At 53.0% G+C, this 22,576-nt stretch overlaps 1 protein-coding gene across 2 annotated transcripts in view; it reads right to left on the bottom strand.

The window, feature by feature from the left end:
• Nucleotides 1-22,576, bottom strand: part of PEMT (phosphatidylethanolamine N-methyltransferase) — a 64,128-nt gene that overhangs the window by 41,079 nt on the left and 473 nt on the right. The window contains exons 1-2 of one of the 2 annotated variants that reach the window (XM_016215626.2): nt 11,592-11,877; nt 10,239-10,346 (exon numbers count right to left, since the gene is read on the bottom strand). In XM_016215626.2, coding sequence (XP_016071112.2) covers nt 10,239-10,331 — 93 coding nt within the window. In that variant the 5' untranslated portion in view covers nt 10,332-10,346; nt 11,592-11,877. Of the gene's footprint in view, nt 1-10,238; nt 10,347-11,591; nt 11,878-22,576 lie in introns of those variants that run through there. The other variant, XM_087826455.1, reaches the window with a different exon arrangement.

Raw genomic sequence — 22,576 nt, forward strand, 5'->3', positions numbered from 1 at the left:
CACTGTCAGACTCTAGCAGAGAGTCAGGGTTTCAGGCCAGCATTTGGGATCCTCCTCAGGCACCTGGGCCTGCTGTCCACCTTCTCTCCAAACACATCCCCTTTCTTTGGTCTTCTCGACTCTTGTTCCCCAACCTCCCAGCTCTGCCACTCCCCTGGAAAGCCCAGAGGTCCGGTCCCCTCAGCAAACCCTGCAAGCCCCAAGCCACAGAGCCTCCTGCCCCTCTTAATGCCTGTATTCTGGATATGTTCTTAATTGAGGACTTTATTATTAAGCAAATCCCAGCTTTTAGACTGCACTTCTGACATCTAGCCTTACCCTGCTAGCCCAAGCAGATGACATGTTCTTCCCCTGGGCCCAGCACAGGCCACCCCAGAGTGGGACTTGTAGAGTGAGTGGGTCCCAGCATTTCAGAACTTGGTGGGACCTCAGCTGCTGTCCTCATTCATAGATAGAGAAACCCAGGCCAGAAGGCGATGTGAACACAGAGGTTGGACCCCGGCCTCCCTCCTGGTACCAGGCTGGTTCCCTCGTTTCAGCCTGAAGCATCTCCAGGGTCAGTTTCCTGGCACCTGTGGTACCCCCAGGACTCCCCCAAATGAGCCAATGGATTGCTGGCTGGGGATCTGAAAGCAGAAATTGAGGCAGCACAGCAAATGCACACTGAAGGTGGCAGGTAGGGCAGAAGATGGCAGGGGCAGGGCAGGCTGTGGAGCACACCCATCTGGATAGCCCTCACTGTCACCTCCTCTGTCCTGGGAGTGGAGCCAGGGGAGTACCTAGCCTTGCCCACAGCGCCACCTACCGTCCTGTTGCTCTGGCTCCCTCCAAAGTCTGCAGCCATGAGCTCAGACCACCAGCCTGGGCTGCAGGATAAGGTCCCTCTGCCACGGAGCCTTCCCCAGCAGAGACTCTAGTTCTTCCTTGGGAGGAGGAGCCGCGGCCTCCCAGCCTCACCCTCTGGGGGAGGGCTCATCGCCCTTGTCACTCCCTAGGGTAACTAGCCAGGACTGCACCTGGGAAAGCCCAGGGCCAAGGGGCAAGCTGGCTGAACTGCTGCAGATGTGGGACCCTCACACAACAGCAGAACCCAGCTGGGGCTCTGGCAAGTTTGGTTGGGAAGGTCAACCGCAGTATGTCTCAGGGCCGAACCCATTAAATACATGTATTTGTGAGCACATGTGAGAAAGCTGCCCTAGGCCCTGGCTGTGGACCCCACCCTCCGAGAGAGCAGTCTCAGGCTCGGCTGCAGGGTGGGGTGGGGGTGGTGTCCTGGGAGCTGCACACTGCCCCTTGAAGAATGGGCAGGGTCTCAGGGAGAAGAAACAGTGAGCAGAGGCACGGGGATGAGTGAGTGGGCATGCTGGGGGTGGGGGACAGATGAGGGTTAGGGTTCAGGGCTTGGAAGAGCACAGCCGCAGAGGCACACCCTCAAAGCCAAAGAGACCCACTTGCCAGGCCAGTCCCCATGGACATCGCCATCCTGGCTGGGTTACTAGAAACCCCTTTCACTCTCCCAAGGGTCCCTCTATGGAAGATTAATGACACAGTCACTGTCTATAAAGCCCCGAGTTTAGCCGGGGATCCAAACGTGCTGACTGCCTCAGCCAGCTTCGATGCCGGACAAGCCATTTGCCTTCAATAATAGTTAAGACACCAAAGCAAAGCAAAGGAACAATTTTCTTTTGTAAACAATGGGAGAGAGGGCTCCAGGCTACATCATACTAACATTGGCTCGCTCACATGTTCTGACACAGGGAGTTCTGGGAGCTAGAGGCACAGGACTGCAGTCTGCGAGGGTGGCCTATGAGCTGAGGGGAAGCAGGTGCTCTGCCTTCCGCAGCACACAGAGCCTGCACTCACCAGCTGGGGACAGCGGGGCGACTCGGTGCTGCTTCAGCTCCCTTGGAACGCCTGGGCTAATGTCTGGAGACATTTGAGACTGTCAGGACTGACACCTAGTAGGTAGAGACCGGGATGTAGTTAAACACCCTGCAGGGCACAGGACAGCCCAAAATGTCAACAATGCCTCTGTTGGCAACCCTGACCTAGAGGGCAGGGCTAGAGAAGGGTGTTGTGGGGAGCAGGGGTGACAGCTGCAAGAAGCAGCACAGGTGTTTGGGGAGCCCTGGGTGAAAGGATGAATCACCCAGGGAGCGGAGGAACCCACAGTGACTGAGGATGCTGGCCAGAGGGGCCTCCCAGGCAAGGCGAAAGAGCTTTCGCTTTCTCCCAGACAATACGGAGCCTCTGAGTAATTGCATGTGTGCTACAGCACTGGGTGGGATCAAGCCCTGGTCCTGAGTTTGTGATGTGTGAATAAGCGAGTACATGTGGAAAGGCGAGAGAAGGCAGGAAGTGGCAGGCAGCACCTGCTGTGCCACCCAGTGATGGTGGTAGCCCCATGCTGAGCAGGTGAACCTGTGAGGGCAGACTTGGGGGGCGGGCAAGAGAAAGGAGCTCTGCCCCGGGGCCCCTGGGACAGAGTTTCATCCTTCTTGGAAAAGGCAAAGGAGAGATCATCAAGGAGGTCTTGGCTGGAGTCCAAAGAGCGAGCTCCTTTTTGGGCCTGACATGTCCAAATGAGGCCACAACACCCGGACCCAAGCTCCTGGCATTCTGAGATGATTCTGGGCCAAAGGTTGAGACACAGATGACAAAGGGAAATCCCTCATTAATCCCTCTGTAGCACCTTATCTTTTCATGATTTTCATTACAAACCTACTTGCAGTCTCTGAAAACAGAGGCCACACCTGCGGGCTCGCATGGTGCCTGGTACACAGTGGCTCTCCATGAACATCTGATGAATGAGTGAATCGACAGGTAGAGGAAGAGTTTCACAAGGAGCAGCAGGCAGTGAGCTCGAAAAGCAGGTGGGGTGCAGGGAGAGCAGGGTTTCAACAAACAGTGAGACTCGGCAATATTAAAGTTTCTCTGGAGAACCAAAAAGAGAAGGGCGGAAAGCCTCCTCTGGACTGAGCAACAAAGAGGCCTTGGGAACAGGATTCCAACAGTGGAGATTCTAACAAACTGGCTGCTGGGAGCGGGAGAGGGAAGAGGGGAGAGACAGGCAGGGATGCTGGTGGGAGGGTGTGCCAACACGCAACAGACCACTCCAGCTAACATCCTGGGAACACTTCCAAGAGCTTGGTCCCAGAGAGGCAGACAGCGGGCCCTGAGCAGTCAGAAGGTCTGGGTCCAAGGCCAGATTCAGTGTGGGGCAGTGCCTCAGACATCATCTTCAGCCCCAACAATCGCCTGAACTCCAGACTCGGGTGGGCTCTGTCTCCACCTGGAATCCTGCACACATCATAAATCCTACAGGGCAGAAACTGAGCTCTTCCTCATAACCCTGGCCTCTCTCCCTGTCCCAGTGAGACAGATGCCATGCCCTCTATGATTCTGCACCGTTTTTCGTTCTGTTTTTTATCCTCACCTGAGAATATGTTTACTAATTTTAACATATTAACTCAATGGAAGAGAGAGGAAGGAAGAGAGAGAGAGACATCGATGTGAGAGAAAAACATTGATCTGTTGCCTCCGGTATACGCCCTGAAAGGGGATTGAACAATCTACATCTACGTATGTGCCCTGACCAGGAATCAAACCTGTAACCTTTTGATGTGTGGATGAGGCTCTACCAACTGAGCCACTGGCCAGGGCTGCGCCCACATGTTTACCCACACACTCAAGCAATTCAGTGACACCAGGTGGCATCCCACAATTAAACTCGATCCTGACACTACCTACCCAGCTCACAGAATTCAGGAAACCAGATTATTCACTAGATTATCAGTTCATTACAAAGGATATTAAAGAATACAAATCAGAGATTCCAAGACGGCGGTGGACTGAGTGGAAGCTACACTGACACTCTCCCAGGACCAAACTGGAATTACAACTAAAATATAGAAAAACCATCCAGAACAATCAACTGAAGACTAAATGGAAAGCACCCTCATAACCAAGGACGTAAAGCAGAGACTTCATAGAGACTGGTAGGAACTGTAGAGGTGGGAGAGGACCTGCCAGGCTCCCACAGGCAGCAGCTGAGGGTCCAGAGGGGCATCTCAGCTGTGGGAGGTACCTACTGAGAAATCTGGGGTCTAAACCCCAAGCTGGGCTCCTCAGCCCAGAGCACGAGAACTGAGAAAGGTGCCCACAAAACATCTGGCTGTGAAAAGCAGCTGGGTTTCTGTCTGCCAGGGAGACACAGGTGGAAATGCAGGCACCCTCTTAAAGGGCTAATGCATAAAGTTCCATGTGCAGCCACTCACCTTGGGCTCCAGCAGAGGGAGGGAAGAGTGGACTGGAGCTGTGTGAGGGGAATCTAGAGCTGTGGGCTCTGGAGATAGAGCTCAGAGGGCATCTGTATGGATTCCTGTGCTGTCATTCCTCCATATTGCAGAGGACATCTTTCTCAGGCAGACATTTACTATCCAGGCAGCCTTTGCCTGGGGTGGAAGCAATTGCCCCACCCTGTTGGAAAACCTCTTGCCCTACCCTGTAGAGTTTCTACAGACTGAGATTCATTAAGAGACTGAATAACAGTCTCTGGGTGATTTGAGTTTTTGCCTGATTTGCTTCTGGACCCAGGGCTTGGAAAAGCAGACCTTGGTGCGCATCTTGGTCCTTACCAAATGCACCCACCCAGCCCCAGCAGAGGGAGCCACAAGCTGTGGACTGAGGAAAATTTCAAACAGGATTCTCAAGGCCAGTCACAAACAGTGTCTGACATTGGCCTGCACCAGAACCATCCAAAAGTCTGCGAGTCCTAGCAGGTCTACCTAATATGTAGAAACAAACCCAAACAGGCAGCCAAAATGAGGAGATAAAAAACCAAGCTCCAAAAGACCAAAAGAATTCTCCAGAAAAGGAACTAAATGAAATAGAGATAAGCAATCTATCAGATATAGTGTTCAGAATACTGATCATAAGGATGCTCAATAGCATAAAAAAGATATGGAAACTATGAAGGAAATTAAGAATGACATAGAAATAAAAAAACACTGGAAGGAATAAACAGAAGATTAGGGGAAGCTGAGAATCAGATCAGTAAATTAGAAGACAGTAGAAAAACATCCCTCAATCAGAGAATCAAAAAGAAAAAACAATTGAAAAACAGGACAGTTTAAGGGAGCTGTGGGACAACATGAAATGTAATAATATTTGCATCACTGGAATGCCAGACGGTGAAGAAAGTAAACAAGGGATAGAGAATTTGTTTGAAGAAATAATGGCAGAAAACTTCCTTAACCTGGTCAAGGTCACACAAATTCAGAAGGCACAGAGAGTCCCAAATAAGAACCCAAAGAGGCTCACACCCAGACACATCATAATTAAAATGGCAAAAGTTCAAGACAAAGAGAGAATCTTAAAGGCAGCAAGAGAAAAGCAATCTGTTACCTACCAAGGAGCTCCCATGAAGCTGTCAGCTGACTTCTCATCAGAAACTCTACAGGCCAGAAGGGAATGGCATGAAGTATTCAAGGTAATGCAAAACAAGGATCTAAAACCAAGACTACTCTACCCAGCAAAACTATCATTCAAAATAGATGATGAAATAAAGAGCTTCCCAGATTTAAAAAAAGGCTAAAGGAGTTTATGACCACCAAACCAGCACTGCAAGAAATGTTAACGGGACTGCTGTAACAAGAAGCAGAAATGGAGAGAGAGAAACAAGCATAAAGAATTAAACGGTGCCTGGCCAGGTGTGGCTCAAAGGTTGAGCATCGACCTATGCTCATCCAGGAGACTGCAGTTTGATTCTGGGTCAGGGCACATGCCCAGGTTGTGGGCTCGGGCCCCGGTGGGGGGCATGCAGCAGACAGCTGATCAATGACTCTCTCACCATTGATGTTTCTCTCTCTCTCCCTGTCCCTTCCTCTCTCTGAAATCAATAAAGACATATTTTTTAAATGGCAATAGATAAGTACCTATCAATAATAACCTTAAATGTAAATAGATTAAATGTTCCAATCAAAGGACATACGGTAGCTGAATAGATAAGAAAACAAGACCCAAATATATGTCATCTACAAGAGGCCCACCTCAGAACGAAAGCCTCAAATAGGCTGAAAAAAACCTTCTGGAGGACTTCAAAGGAGAGATTGACAGCAAGACAGTCATAATAGGTGACTTTAACACCCCACTGACTTTACTGGACAGATCTTCCAGACAAAAAATCAACAAGGAAACAGTGAACCTAAATGACACACTAGATCAGATGGATTTAATTGACATTTACAGAACATTTCATCCCAAAGCTGTAGAATATTCTCCTCAGGTACACATGGGACAGTCTCAAAGACAGACCATATGTTAGGACAGAAACAAGTCTCTACAAGTTCAAGAAGATTGAAATCATGTCAAGCATCTTCTCAGACATTTACACCATGGAATACTATGCAACTATAAAAAAGGACCCCTTACTTTATGAGACAGCATGGAGGGACCTGGAGAGTATTATGCTAAGTGAAATAAGCCAGTCAGAGAAAGACAAGTATCACATGACCTCACTCATATGTGGAATCTAATGAACAAAATAAACAATGAACAAAATAGATACAGAGACACAGAAGCATGGAACAGATTCACAAATCTCAGAAGGAAGGCGGGGGTGGGTGGGTGGGAAGAGATTAATCTAAAAATTTATATGCATGTATGCACACCCCATGGACACAGACCATAGTGTGGTGAAGGCCTGGGTGGGGGTGGGTGCAGGGTGGAGGGACTCAATGGGGGAACAAAGGGGACATTTGTAATACTTTTGACAATAAAGATAAATTAAAACATTTTTTAAAAAATAGAGACTGGCCCGGCAAGGGTGTGGCTCAGTGGTTGAGCGTTGACCTAGGATCCAGGAGATCGAGGTTCGATTCCCAATCAGGGCACATGCGCGGGTTGCGGGCAAGATCCCCAGTCGGGTGTGCAGGAGGCAGCTGATCAATGACTCTCTCATCATTGATGTTTCTACCTCTCTCTCCCTCTCCTTTCCTCTCTCTGAAATCAATAAAGATATATTTTTTTAAAAAAATAAGAGATGGAATTTAAAAAAAGGAATACAAGTCAACAGCCAGGTGGAAGAGGCATGGGTCGAGGTACAGGGAAAGGACGCGGGCTTCCACGCTCTCTGGGTGCGCCACTGTCCCTTCTCCACATATTCACCCACCCAGATGCTCTCCGACGCCAGTCCTTCTGGGTTTTGATTGTATATTTCTTACTAATAAGTCACTCAGGTCCCAACCATGGAGCAAGCCATGCCTCCTCTTTTGCACTTACCACCAAACCATGGTGATTCCAGGTGACTCTTCCTCAAATTGTGCCCAGAATCTAACTACCTCAACCACCCCCGCGGGTGCCACTCTGGTGCACATCTTGGGCCTCATTCGCTGTGACAGCCTCCCAGCTGCCCCTGCCCTCACCTGTTCTCACAGGAGCCCACATCAACCTTGAGAACCTGGGTCAGGCCAGGCTGCTCATGCCATGGCTGCCAGCTCAGTGCCCAAAGCCGGGCCACTGCTGGAGCGCCCCTGGGGCCTGCCCTCCATCAGCCCTCTGCTGGGATGATGTCACTGCTCCGTACTTCTGCACTTGCTGTTTCCTCTTCCCCAGATACCCAGGGCTTCCTCCCTCAGAGGTGGAGGAGGTCTCCCCTGCCCAGCCCTCCCTGTCTCTGCCTCTGCTTGCCCTGCTTGTCCCCCTCCTAGAATTCCAGCACCATGAGGCCCAGGGCTGTGGGCTCCTGTGTTCAGGACGGTGCCTGAGTGAAATGAGTGAAGCTCTTCAAGCCCTGGTTTCCAAGGGAAAGAAAAACAGCCTTTACTGTGACCATTAACTGAAATGCTACATGAAATGCACTCAGCACAGGCACAGAAAGTCCTGCCAAGCACTGAGTTAGCTACGCGGAGGACTGAGGCAAGGTCACTGCTCCGGGATGGGATTCTTGTCCGAGCTGGGATCCAACCTCGCCTCCACCGTGCTTCCTGCCCTCCAGTGTCTGTCACCGCTCTCCTGGCAGTGGCTCTATGAACTGCAACATGTGTCCATAACTTTCCTTATTCTAAACTGACTCTGAAGAGCCCTCGCTCTCCCACAAATGACCACAAACTAGTCCAGTGAATATTTTTTCCAAAAATAAGGCAAATCAAAAAACTTATGACAAAGAAAAAAAGCCTTTTGACCAATGCACAGACATATGCTGCCTGACTTCCAAACCTCACGCACTGTAACCACACAGCCACCAGTGGCTTCAAAATGAGCTCACACACGCTGTTGAAAGGGCCAGCAGGAAGTGGAGGGGCCTGTGCATGATGAAGTGTCCCCAGGACCCACTGTGCATGGGTCAGGCCAAGCCCCCAGTGCTGGGAGAACCAGCATGACTACTGGTCAAGGCCAGGCTTGCAGGGAAGGGCCGGTGGACGGGGAAGACCACCACACATTCCCAACAGACCCTGGTGTCTGCCAGCAGGGAACAACAGCCTTTTAATACCCATACTAATTTTCTGCGGCTGCTCTAACAAATTCCCACAAACTGGGTAGCTTATAACCACAGGAATATATTCTCTCAGTTCTAGAGGCCAGAAGTCCGCAATCAGTAACACTGGGTCCAGATGAAGACGTGGCAGGGCCTCGCTCCTTTCAGAGGCTCTAGGGGAGAATCCATTCCTTACCTCTTCCAGCTTCTGGTGGCTATGGCCTTCCTCCCCTCTTGGCCACATCACCCCAATCTTTAAGGCCAGCATCTCCACATCCCCCTCTGCCTCCCTCTCACAAGGGTACACCTGACTGTAGTAAGGACCCACTCCAACATCCAGGACAATCGCCCCATCTCAATCGCCCCTTTACTCAGTCACACCTGCAATGCCCCCGCCCCCCGACCTTTCTGCCATACACAGTAGCCTTCACAGTTCTGAGGTTTAGGTGTGGACATCTGGAAGGGGCCATTCTTCAGCGTGCTACACCCTCTTACCTTGAAAAGGTGAGGTGGAAGGGGGCGGTGCATTGGCAGAGGGAGCTCAGGAGGAGCAGAACCAAGCAAGGCAGGGCTGAGGGGCTCTGCTGGCACTCTGGCCACCCACGCCAGCTCCTGTGGGCAGGCACCACGGGTGGAGGGGCCAAGGCCTCCCGCAGTGTGGCTAGGGTCCCAGGAGGCCTGACAAAGCAAGCTCTGGACTTCTGTCCCTCAGAGCTCCCACACCCCTCAGTGCCCTCACACAGGACGCTGGCCCGACCCCCTCAGGGCAGGTCCAGCGTGCTCAGGACAGGAGGGACAGGGCGTTCAGAATGCAGCCTCTTTGAGATGAGCAACCTCACCTACCCCAACCTCCCCAGACGGATAAAAGACCTAATTCATAAACCAGATGAAAAACATGTCCTGTTCTGCCCCTAGGACCAGGTGGCCACCTGAAATGAAGACAGTCTGGAACAAGGTGTTGCTAACGCTGGGCTGGGCCTTCCTCTCCCGGCCACACTCAGGGGTGAGCACAGGCTGTCCAGGCTCTGCATCAGCAAACCCCGGCATGCAGCCCCAGGGACCGGGGCAGCGCCCAGAGCACTGTGCTGCCCTTTCCCTCCCCCCAGAGGGGGCACCATGGGGAGTCTGGCGTGAAACTCCAACAGCTGCCCCCACACCCAGTGGCAACGGGATGTCTCAGGGAAACGCTACAGCAGGAGGGCCTGTCCTCCCTCCCGGGCCTCCCTTGCTGCCCCACCCCTGCTCTCATCCTCCCAGTGTCCTCTGCCCCACAGAAGAGCGGGTGGGCTGCCCCCTACTTCACTTCTCAGGGCTTGTCCCTGCCGCCCAGCGTACCAGAGGCAGTGGCATGCACACTGTTTAGCAGGAAGCCCCATTTAGGACAAATGGTCATGTTTATGGAGCACGGTGAGAAGGCGCTTACCTGTTTGGCATGGCAGAGGGAAGCAAGCCCTAAACTGAATCAGTCCTCCTCACTGGCTGGAAGACTGAGTGGCATCAGCAGGCACAGCTGGCAGCCCGGGCAAGTCATCCCTGCTGCCCCAGACCTTCCCAGAAGCAGCCCAGCGCCACCTGGCGATGCCAAGACATGGTGGGATGCCCAAGATGAGGGGCTTCCCTGGTCAGCATCCCCTGCCTGGATGCCAACCTCAAAGAGAAAGCAAAAATAATGGTTCCAACTGACCACAGACACGGCAGAAAGAGTGGTCGGGTTCCCTGTCTGTACAGCCCGCCCCAACGGCGGCAGGACACGGGCACTCACCACATTCCAGAAGAGTGGATTGAAAATGATGGCAAGGATAGCAGCCACAAAGCAGGGGTCTGAGGGGTCCACGTAGTCCAGCAGCCGGGTCATAATGCAGAGGTCTGCCTGCAGGAACAGAGCCAGTGTCAGCAGGAGACCCACCATCCCCTTCCTGGCCCACACATGGGGAAGCCCAAAGAGTGACAAGCCCCCAGAACTCAGAAGTCACCCTCCGGGAACACACTGGGAGGCTCAGCTCAGGCACATGCAAGTCCAGCAAAGGTCACTACGGTGCAATCTCCTAAAACTGAAGTCAAAGAGCCGAAACCCAGTCAGCCGTGTCATGCTGTGTCGCACCGTGTCGGGAGCCCGGCAAGCTGCAGAGAGCAATGTGCAGGGCCCCGGGCTCAGAGGAGTGTCTGGCACCCCAAGGGGAAGTGACCACCCTGGGGCTGATACCTGCATCACTGGAGAGCTGTGCCTGGGATCCTGCCGGCTGGGCAGGGACCACACCCTGTGAAGAGGTGAAGGCCTCACCAGCAACAGGTAAATGCAGGCTAAACACCACGAGTGTGCCTCTTCTCAACAGACTGAGCAACCCACAGTCCTGAGTGTTGATAAGGCTGTGAACTGAGAGGATGGGCTCCCACATGGCCAAAGAGAAACTCACATGTGTGAGCCAAGTGCCTGTGCAAAAATCTTCCTATCCACACACTTGCAATGAAAATGGAAGAATGGATACACCAAATGTGGCCCATTCCTAACTAGCTAAGCTACAGAATTTAACATAAACTAGATATATGTATCAGCATGTGATACTCTAAAAACATGTGAACTAAACACAGCAAGCTGCAGAATCCCCAGAGCACATGCACCCACCTTCAGAAAACAACAGCCAACCACAGGACTACACGCTCCCTGTGTGCTAACTCGGCTGGCACGCTGCCTGCCGCACCTGCAGCAGGGTGTCTCGTTCTCCACGGCGCCTGCGCTGGTCACTCTGGGCGGGCCATGCCCTGCACGGTGAGTGTTCCGTGTGCCCGGCCTCCACCCACTAATACAGGTAGCTCTCCCTAGTTGTGACAACCAAAAATGTCTCCAGACGTGCCCAAATGTCCCCCAGGGACAGAACTGCCCACGGCTGAGAACCCCTGCCTCTAGGGTCAAGAGAGAACAGCTGAACTCTGTCAACACTGATTTCTTTCTCTAAAGAAGATGAGATGCCCCCACCATTTTGAGGGGTGAGTGTTTTCTGAGTCCTGCATTACTCTCTGTACCTCTCTCTCTTTTAGAAAGGGCGTTAGAGGCCCAGAGCACAGAACGCATCCTGCCGACTCTCCGCATGCAGTTCCAAGTGAAAATAAGTCTAACCTGTAAAATAAGTCTAAGTCCGTCAGGGTTCTCATCTTCCCCATGATGTCTATTTTCATGGTGGTTTTGTTGTTTGGTTTTGTTGCTTTAGGATGTAGAACATTCTCTCAAGAAGTATTTGCCTCCCACTTCTGGGGGCTTGGGGAGGAGATGATACCCCAGGGTCCCCAAGCTCTGGAGGGCAGGCAGCAGCCTCTAGTCCACTCTTTCTTTTTTAATCCTGCCCTGAGGACATGCTTGTTGATTCTAGGGGCAGGGGGAGGAACATCGATTAATTGCCTTCCTGTACACGCCCCAAAACTGCAGCCTAGGTATGTGCCCTGACCTGGAATCGAACTCGCGACCCTTCTGTGCGCAGGCCCACACCCTGACCACTGAGCCACATGGCCAGGGCTCCACTCCACTCTTGCTCCACCAAGATGTTCCTGGCATAACTCAGACTGCCATCCAGACAATGCTGCTGAGTGTGGCAGCGGGAGGATTCCAGAACGGCACTGAGTGTGGAGGGCGCGGCCCAGCATGTCCTTCAGTCAGCCAGGTGAAGCACGAACCTTCACCTCCGTATAGCCGAGGGTAGAGCCATGCAGACAGCAAGCACCCCGATTCAGACCAACTTAAGAGTGAGTGAAGGATGGATAGCCAGCAGGAGCCGAAGGTGCCCCGCTATGTGGACACGTGGAAGAAACAGCCGAGGGAAGGTGACCACAGGAGCACACAAGCACACTAATGAAAACTGACAAAACAAGAGAGCTCAGCCAACAGCGAGAAGAGTGACACTGGACATTCAGCCTCGCCCAGGCTGACCACAGCCTCTGGGCACCCTGTGAGCACTGCTAACACCTATCTGGCAGGCATGCAAACCACACCTGGCCTTCCAGCTTCCTCTGTGTTGTCCAAGTTGTACCTCAGCCTCAGTCAGAGCTGCAGGCACCTCACAGAACCCTGTGACAGGAAGTTTTACGTTCCCCTGGAGAGCACACCAGGCAAGGTGAAGCCACTCATGACGGACAAAAACTGGAACAGGCCTCAAACAGGCTGCACTGACCTAGAGAGAGACGTCCACGCCTCAGCTCCTAAGTCTCCGGAAGCTGGAGCTGAGCCAGAGCACACTCTAGCTTCTGTCTGATAAGAATCCTGTATTGAGCACGTCTGACTGCAAGGCCCTGTCCCGGAGAGGCTGTGATGGGGCTGACTGGCGGGTCAGGAGCTACGGGAGGGAGAGGGAACAGTGACCTGGGGAACCACTTGGAGCGGCTCTGGTCCCGCCCGGCCATCTAGAGTGGGTGAAGGAACCTGCCTCATGGTGAACAGCAGGCCTCACGGGCTGGAAATCTGACCTGTTCCTGCCCCTTCTTCCTGTCCCCCTCAACCCCCAGCCAGAACCTACCTCGCCACTGCCCCTGCCCAGTCCACAAGTTCAGTCTGTTTGGGGATCCCATTGCTCCCCTGCTCAAAACTCCTCCAACACATCCAACTGCCCTCAGTATGGTGCACTCCGACCCCAGCAGGCTTCTTGGGCCTCACTGTCTGCCACTTGCTAACTTTCACACTGGAAGTTCCCATGGGAGTTGACAGGGCAACTCTACAGACAGGGTTTTATTGTTACCAGACTCCCCTTAAGGAGAGTTCCGTCAAAGCCACCATTCTTCTGAGTCTGTCCTGCCTTCCAACACAGTTGCCACCACATGCTCAGGATGATGGAAACACCCCAACAGGCAGGGGGAACAGCTGGCTGTTGTCCAATTCCCACCAAGCAGAAAAAAGTAACACATTCTCTCCTCTCCTGCAATCACCCACCACCCCTCCAACCCTGTCAAGTCCTCAGCATCCTCATGCTACAAGTCAGTATCCTGAGGCTCAAGTTCAGTCCTCTGCAGGCCTGATTCTCAAGGTCCCTCTGGCAGCCACACAGCCTGCACTGTCTCAGGGTCCCTGGCCTTTATCGCTTTTCACTGGGCGCTGACGGAGCCAGGGGCTGGCTGAGGGGAGGTGCACCTTCTCAAGGACCAGAAGTACCGCAGTCCCAGGCAAACTAGAAACAGGGCATCCTTCAGCTCTGTGCCTCCAAGCAGGAGAGAGGGTCCAGTGTGAGGTATACACAGGAGTCCTGCCCAACTTGGGAGAGGGTGCAGATGGTGGTCAGAGACTCACAGTCAGCCAGGAACCCAGCCCTGGGGACAGAAGTAGGAAGGAGAGAGCCCAGCAAGGGGTTCAGGGGAGGTCTAAGAAGGCACTGATTAGGAGGACACAGGGGACCATCCTCTGCGGTGGTAGAGCCTGGGTGGCCAGGAGTGCTCTCATGTCAGACTTCTCTGACGGGGCAGTAGGAGCGTGCACTTCCCAGGTGTGAATCACACCTCCTGGGAAAATAACTTTAGCACTTGGGCAGCACTGGGAACTGGAAATGGTGTCACTATTTTGCCACAAGGCCCTTGGGGTAAACACTGTCCTCTCAAAATGCTTAAGATAGTTTTAAGAATTCAATCCAGTGTCATTCAACAGATACTGAGCATGCACTACGAAGGGCCTTCTCTAGGGGGTCTGAGACAAACAAAGTCACTGAGACTGAGGGCTGAGGCCCCTCGAAAAATTTCACAAGGCCAGTTTGCAAGATCAGTGAGCATCCATTAAAAGTCTAAGTTCACATGCCTCATCTCGGGCAGTCCTCTCAACCACCCAGGAAAGAAAGCACTACTGTTCCACCTGCTTTGCAGATAAGAAAGCCGGAGGCTGGGAGAAGCCCCAGACCCCAGGCGAGAGCCTTGGCCAGCCCAGCCCTCTCAGATCCCTGATGGAAACTGGGGCTTCCTGCCAGGACTTGGAGCCACCGCTGCCACAGGGGCAAGGGTAATAGTCCCAAGGAGAACAGGTGAATGAGAAGGAACAAATATGCTTCTTTCATCTTTCGTGAGAGCAGAGGTGGAGGGAAACTGAGGCACTGAAAGGTTAGCCAGCAGCACTGGCTGAGGCTGGCTGCAACTGACATCCAGGCAGGTCTCCAAATCAGGGCTGAACTGGTCAAAACTAAAACCTCGACTCCCTCTGGGTCCCAGCGCCCTGAGGTCAACCTGTCTCAGTAGGAGGAAAGTATCAGGTACCCCCAGTCACCTTGGAGAGGGACAGGGGTTTGTGCTGCCTGGAGAAGGGCCAGCTCAGCAGAAAAGAATGAACAATGGTCCGTGGTGGCTTGCGGGGCAGCCCTGCAGAACTCCCACTCCAGACAAGCCCACTCGGAAGGGCAGACCTCCCTCCTCTAACTGCAAGGACAGAAAAGAACCAAAACAGGGTCAGACGTGAGCAGAGCAGGAGGTCCCTCGGCCACCCCTGCACACCTGTGAGCCGCCTGAGCTAAGGAAGTGGCCCCACCCTCACCCCCTTCACCCAAACCTCATTAAAGTAGAAGTCCTGGCCTTCTTCTCCCAGGCAATTCTCAGAAGGGAACCACTCTAAGGTCACACCGTGCAGAGGTCTCTACGCCTGCACAGGTGCACACTACCTACCGCAGCCAGGATAGCCCCCTGGGTCCAACAAACGGCTGGGGCTCGGCTACTGCAACCCCATGGGCTGGCAAGGAAGTGGCTCACAGCAAGTCGGCTTTGCTGAGGGATGAGAGCCCTGCAGGGTCACACGTGACATCCAAACAAACAGCAGGGGCCCAAAGAGTCAAAGTCACATCGATCACAAGTGAGATCCACACTAAATACACCAAAGGGCAGGAAGCACGGGGGGGGGGGGGGGGGGGGGGGCAGAGGGAACAGGGGTCCTCCAGCAGGACCCTCCATCACTGCAAAATATCTTTGGAGCCACAGCCCCTCCTGCTTCTCCCTGGCATTCTCAGTTCATTTGGGCAACATGTACTGGCCAACTTCTGGTTAGAAGCCCTATGCCTGGAACAGACTAGGAATCAATGTGCCAAAGTCTTTTTTCCTTGAAGTTTTATACTGAGGCATCTCCCCCAGCCTTATTTTTTCTACTCTGCACCGGCAGTGGGGAGGCACCTGACTCGGAAGGTCTCTCTGGTCAGCCCACAATATGGGCTGGAATCAGGGTATTTCCACCCTCCAACAAAAAGAAAGCAGGCTCCATGACCAACCTCAGCCTGGGGTTTCCCTTTGGTGAAATGGGGTGATGAGACTGTCCCCCCAAGGTTACATTCTGCACAGAGGGGAGAAAGGTGTGAAAGTACAAGGTTCAGAGGGTGCTTCTAGGGCCTGGCTGTTACCAGCAGGCATCTCACCTGTCTTTGGGAAGGGCCCACTAGGAATGCACGCACCCTAAGGAGAAACAAAACAGGAGGACACTGACCCAAGGAACGTGGCTTGCACTGGACCGAAGGCCAGGCAAGCCCTGGAAACCCTCAAGGAGGAGGCTGCGATGTCACAATGTGACAGTGATCAGCTGCAGACACTTTCTGGAAAAACACTTCAAGTCCCTACTCCCATAGTAAAAAGAAATGGCCACAGCTAGCCTAAACCTGTAACTCCCTCCAGGACAGGGAAAGATGCTTACCCTTCACTCGACAACCGTATTTAGGGCATGGGCAAAAGGCTCTGATGGCTCCCTGGCTCCCCAGTCATGGGCCGCGGGAGGCCCTTTCTGGGACTGGGTTCTGTGGCTGGTCCCTGTGCCCTTCAAAATCCCCATCTCCTTCCCCTGGGCTCCCTCTCTCCCTCCACATGGTGTGAACTGCTGACCTTTCCCTTGACAGTCACCCTCCAAGGCCCCGACAGGCCCCACCAGGTTGGCACTGCCGAGTGTGTGCATTTAAACACACTTTATGTGTTAAAGGCAATAACAACACGAAGCCAGCGGACCCTTCCCTGGGAAGTTACTGGGCACCAGGCCCTGCCAAAGGGCTTTAATGAGGCAGGGCAGAGACAGTTCTGAAAGGCTTGCCCCAGACTGGCCAAGTTTGACACTCTGTAAGCGTAGGCACGTCTCATGCCCTCCATAAACTCTGGACAACAGGGGCATGTGAGATGCAAGGAAAGCACTCAGCAGGGTCTGGCATGTAGAGGAGCTTGACAGGTGTTAGCTGTTATGATCACATTATTCAGTCCATGCAACAACCCGTGAGGTGAGCCCATTTTTCAGATCAAAAAACTGAGGCTAACACATGAAGCACAAACTGACAGAACCAAAAGGTGAAACAGACAAATTCACAATTATAGTTGGAGACCTCAACACTCCTCCCTCAGTGACTGAGAGTAAAAAGGCATAAAATAAATGGGTGTTGGCCTGAAGACCACCACCAACCATGTGGGCTGACTCATGTTCACAGAACACCCACAACACAGGAGAAGGCACTCTTTTTTTTTTTTTTTTAATATGTTTTTATTGATTTGAGAGAGAGAGAGAGAAACATCAATGATGAGAGAGTCATTGATCGGCTGCCTCCTGCATGCCCCTGACTGGGGATCGAGCCCACAACCCGGGCATGTGCCCTGACAGGCAATCGAACCCTGATCTCCTGGTTCATGGGTCGACACTCAACTGCTGAGCCACGCCAGCTGGGCAAGGCACGTTCTTCTCAGATGCACACGAAACATTTACCAAGATAGAGCACATACTGGGCCATAAAACAAATATTAAACTTAAAGCATAAAAGTATGTTGTTAAACCATAACAAAATTATACTAGAAATCAATAACAAAAGGATACTCACTAAAGTATAACCCATGGGTTAAGGGGAAGTCTGAAGAGAAATTTTAAAGTGTTTTGAACTGAATGAAAATACAACATATCAGAAGTTGTGGGATTCAGGACTAGGATGGAAATGTATAACTTATACTAAGAAAGAAGAAAAGTCCCAAATTAGTAACATAAGCTTCGTCCTTAAAAAGTTAGATAGCCTGGCCAGTGTGGCAACCTAGGATCCAGGAGATCGCGGTCCGATTCTGGGTCAGGGCACATGCCTTGGTTGGGGGCTCAATCCTCAGTCGGGGGGCATGCAGGAAGCAGCCGATCCAAGACTCATCACTGATGTTTCTCTCTCCCTCTCCCTTCCTCTCTCTGAAATCAATAAAGATATATATATATATTTTTTAAAAACAACAAAACACTTTTATGTAGCAGGCAAACACCTTGCCCTAAAAGGCAATCAAGATATCCCATATCTGCCACCAACACCTTGCTTCCAGTGCTTTCCTCAGCGGCTTTGCCCATGAAGACTCCTCCACGGGGGGTGCACTTTACAATGTATAAAGTGCCTCTGCACCCTTATCTCACTTTGGTCTTCGCCAGAGCCCCATCATTGTCCCCATTTCACAGATCAAGAAACGGAAGTACACCTCTTCACGCTTACACTGATGAACCACCCATCTGCTGAAGAGAGCAGGTGAGTCCACACAGAAAAGAAGCCTGACACATGAGCATAAGAGGAGCCCACCTTGACTGTGCCCTGCCAGCCTGGGTTCTCCAAGAAGCCCGCACCCTTAGGCCCCACCAGAGCCATCCCGAGTCCTGGAGGTACTCTTGCCTATGGACAGCAAGTTGGCAGTCCCTGCTCCCATCCACCCACCAGTCAGCTTGCTTCATGCTGCTGCCAAGCTGAGGGGCAAGGCTCTGGAATCCCACGGGAGGGAGGGAAAGAAGAGTCTTGGTAGCAGGTACACGCCACACCCCAATAGATGATTTTTTTAAGTTAAAAACAAAACCAAGACTGTACCAAATGGAACAAGCCCAGAAGACAGCTGGTTAAGGGCACTGTACCAAGCGGCTACTCTGCTCAGCACAGCAATGGTTGCCACTTGCCACATGTGGTTATTGAGTACCTATAGTGCCACATGACGCAATCATATTTTTAACATACTGGGTTAATACAACTGTTAAAAGTAATTGCATCAATTTATTTCTACTTGTTAAGATGTGGCTACTAGAGAAGTTTAAATTATAAATGTGGCACATTAAAGTCCTACCAGACAGCACTGGGCTAGTGCTCCAAGCCTCTGCAGCTCAGAGGCCCACGGCATGAAGAGGAGCCTTCAAGCTCACTCGTGCCAGAGACTGACAGCTTTTAAAACCAGAGATTTTAACTGAGGAGGGAGGAGAGCTACCACGTAAAACAAATACATAATGTTGTATGTTACTGTTTTATTTTGTTGAAGGAAAGTCCCTTGGCAACAGGAAGCTTAACTGTACCAACAAGGGCAGGAGCGAAAAAAACTGAACGTTAGTCAGGTAGGGTCACTGTGGCCTGCCCCAGTTCTCTCCAACTACACAGGTCCATCAGGCTCTGGAGAAGAGGGGAAAGAGCACAGAGTTAATCCTTCTCTACCCATGGCTGATCCTCACCTCCTGCATCTAAGTCTAGAATACAGGCCTTGCTCTGACACCCGAGGGCAGGACCCTAACCCTCCAGCTGGGCCTGCACTGAGCCCACTGCCCCTTGCATTCTGGCCTATGGCGCGAAGGCTTCCCCACCTCAAATTAATGGTGAGCCACTGTTCCACATGGAGTCACTCGTTCATAAAGCATTCATCCCGAGCCAGGCAATGCTGAGGGTCCCTCTTTGGCATTCTAAGTGCCTTTGTTGTTGTTGTTAATCCTTACTCAAGGATATTTTTTCCCATTGATTTTTTAGAGAATTGAAGGGAGGGGGAGAAACAGAGAGAGAAACATCAACATGAGAGAGACACATAGATTGGTTGCCTCCTGTGCATGCCCCAACCAGGGCTGGGGATGGAGCTTGAAACTGAGGTACATGTCCTTGACCAGAATCAAACCCAAAACCCTTCAGTCTGTGGACTGACACTCTAACTACTGAGCCAAACCAGCCAGGGACCAAGTGCCCTTTTCATCTGAGATTTGCTATTGTAGGAAACATGAATCCCAGTCCCACCACTAACCACGTGCATCCAGAGATTCTCTAATGGCCATTTACAATGTAAGATTCTAAGAATGCCATCAGTGTAATCCTCCTCCTGCAGTGGTGATGATCTACCTTGACCTGGGTGCTCATTACATGGGAATGTTCACTTTGTGAAAATACCTGAGCTGTACCCACATGATCTATCACTCTATCACTCATTGAATTGTATGTGATTCATAAGAGAGAGTTTACTAAAAAAATAATAGACATCTTCCTCTCTTCTGCTTCCACTCATCCACTTCCACTAGCCCTGACTCCCTCCAGGCTACATGCTAGCCCTCTCTTTGCACCTGGAGCAGTACTTCCTCCTAAGGCCTCTGCCCGCCTATCCCCCCACCAAGAGCATTTGGTCCTACCAGCTTATCACTCAGGTCTCAGGTCACCTCTTCACAGATAGGAAATCAGCTATCTGGGGATTTCAATCCCACCTCCCCACCAGCTACTCCCTAAAACACTGACCAGTTTTATCTCCTTCAGAAAATTTTCTGTTTCCAGGCTTACTGTCTCCCTCACTAAAACAAAAGCTCAGTGAGAGCAGGCGTTTAACTGTCCCTGAATACCAGGTTCTCAATAAAGACCAGCTGTATCAATGAATGAGTAAAGGCAATGAATGAACTAGATTAAAGGCTGCTTCAGGCAGAGATATATCTTATGGCTCCATGGAGAGTGGTTGATTGAGATGAAAGAGGTAAATGAAAAAATCTAGGAGGAAGCTTTGATAGAAGGGAGAATGCAAGAGAGAGAAAAGGCCATTGGCACTGGGAGCCTGTGGAGAGATGCCATGAAAAGGCCAGCTCTCTGGCCTGTGAATTTGCAAAGGGGCTCCACCCCACCACGCAGGTCTCAGACACCAGGACCCACCGCTCCCATCCCAGCACAACGCTTCACAGGTTGTAAGCCACTGCCACTCATCAACCAAGGAGAGAGGCCACATTCTACAGTGGGCTGGGCCTCAGCAGCAGGCTGGCGTCCTGCCCCAGGTGATGAAACGGAGGCAGGGACCACCACGGTTCCCAAACATCAAAATGACCAGCTGTCAACACTCCCACCACATGCTGCCTTCACACTCACACATGTTCAGTCACATATATGTGCTGGTCACCAATACTCACATAGAGACTCCAGCACACACTTTCACAGCAACTCTGATGTCGCAATCTCAGATAATCACAATCTCAGTCACAGGGACTCACAACGTGTCACATCACAGTCTCAGGGGCTCAAAATCTGTCCCATCACAGTCCCAGAGGCTCACAATCTCTGTCACATCACAGTCCCAGTGGATCCCAATCTCAGTCACATGAGTCCGAGGGGCTCACAATCGGTCACATCACAGTCCCAGGGGCTCACAATCTGTTCCATCACAGTCCAAGGGGCTCACAATCTGTCACATCAAGGTCCCAGGCGCTCACAATCTGTCCCATCACAGTCCCAGAGGTTCACAACCTATCACAACACAGTCCCAGGGGCTCACAATCTGTCCCATCACAGCCCCAGAAGCTCACAACCTGTCAAATCACAGCTGCAGGGGGTAACAACCTGTCCCATCACAGTCCCAGGGCTCACAACCTGTCCCATCACAGTCCCAGGAACTCAAACCTGTCCCATCACAGTCCCAGGGGCTCACAATCTGTCCCGTCCCAGTCCCCGAGGCTCACCACCTGTCCCATCCTAGTCCCAGGGGCTCACCATCTGCCCCATCACAGTTCCAGAGGCTCACCACCTGTCCCGTCACAATCCCAGAGGCTTACCACCTGTCCCGTCCTAGTCCCAGGGGCTCACCACCTGTCCCATCACAGTCCCCAAGGCTCACCACCTGTCCCGTCCTAGTCCCAGAGGCTCACCACCTGTCCCGTCACAGTCCCAGGGGCTCACCACCTGTCCCGTCACAGTCCCCGAGGCTCACCACCTGTCCCGTCCCAGTCCCAGAGGCTCACCACCTGTCCCATCCCAGTCCCAGGGGCTCACCACCTGTCCCGTCCCAGTCCCAGGGGCTCACCACCTGTCCCGTCACAGTCCCCGAGGCTCACCACCTGTCCCGTCACAGTCCCCGAGGCTCACCACCTGTCCTGTCACAGTCCCCGAGGCTCACCACCTGTCCCGTCACAGTCCCAGCCCCAGTCCCAGAGGCTCACCACCTGTCCCGTCTCAGTCCCAGGGGCTCACCACCTGTCCTGTCCACCTGTCCCGTCCCAGCCCCAGCCCCAGGGGCTCACCACCTGTCCCGTCCCAGTCCCAGGGGCTCACCACCTGTCCCGTCACAGTCACAGCCCCAGCCCCAGGGGCTCACCACCTGTCCCGTCCCAGTCCCAGGGGCTCACCACCTGTCCCGTCACAGTCCCAGCCCCAGCCCCAGGGGCTCACCACCTGTCCTGTCACAGTCCCAGAGGCTCACCACCTGTCCCGTCTCAGTCCCAGGGGCTCACCACCTGTCCTGTCCACCTGTCCCGTCCCAGTCCCAGCCCCAGGGGCTCACCACCTGTCCCGTCCCAGTCCCAGGGGCTCACCACCTGTCCCGTCCCAGTCCCAGCCCCAGCCCCAGGGGCTCACCACCTGTCCCGTCCCAGTCCCAGGGGCTCACCACCTGTCCTGTCCACCTGTCCCGTCCCAGCCCCAGCCCCAGGGGCTCACCACCTGTCCCGTCCCAGTCCCAGGGGCTCACCACCTGTCCCGTCACAGTCCCAGGGGCTCACCACCTGTCCTGTCACAGTCCCAGAGGCTCACCACCTGTCCCGTCTCAGTCCCAGGGGCTCACCACCTGTCCTGTCCACCTGTCCCGTCCCAGTCCCAGCCCCAGGGGCTCACCACCTGTCCCGTCCCAGTCCCAGGGGCTCACCACCTGTCCCGTCCCAGTCCCAGCCCCAGCCCCAGCCCCAGGGGCTCACCACCTGTCCCGTCCCAGCCCCAGGGGCTCACCACCTGTCCCGTCACAGTCCCAGCCCCAGCCCCAGGGGCTCACCACCTGTCCCGTCCCAGTCCCAGCCCCAGCCCCAGGGGCTCACCACCTGTCCCGTCCCAGCCCCAGGGGCTCACCACCTGTCCCGTCACAGTCCCAGCCCCAGCCCCAGGGGCTCACCACCTGTCCCGTCCCAGCCCCAGGGGCTCACCACCTGTC

This window comes from Miniopterus natalensis, chromosome 17 (assembly GCF_054644295.1).
Source record: "Miniopterus natalensis isolate mMinNat1 chromosome 17, mMinNat1.hap1, whole genome shotgun sequence".
Classification (NCBI taxonomy): Eukaryota; Metazoa; Chordata; class Mammalia; order Chiroptera; family Miniopteridae; genus Miniopterus; species Miniopterus natalensis.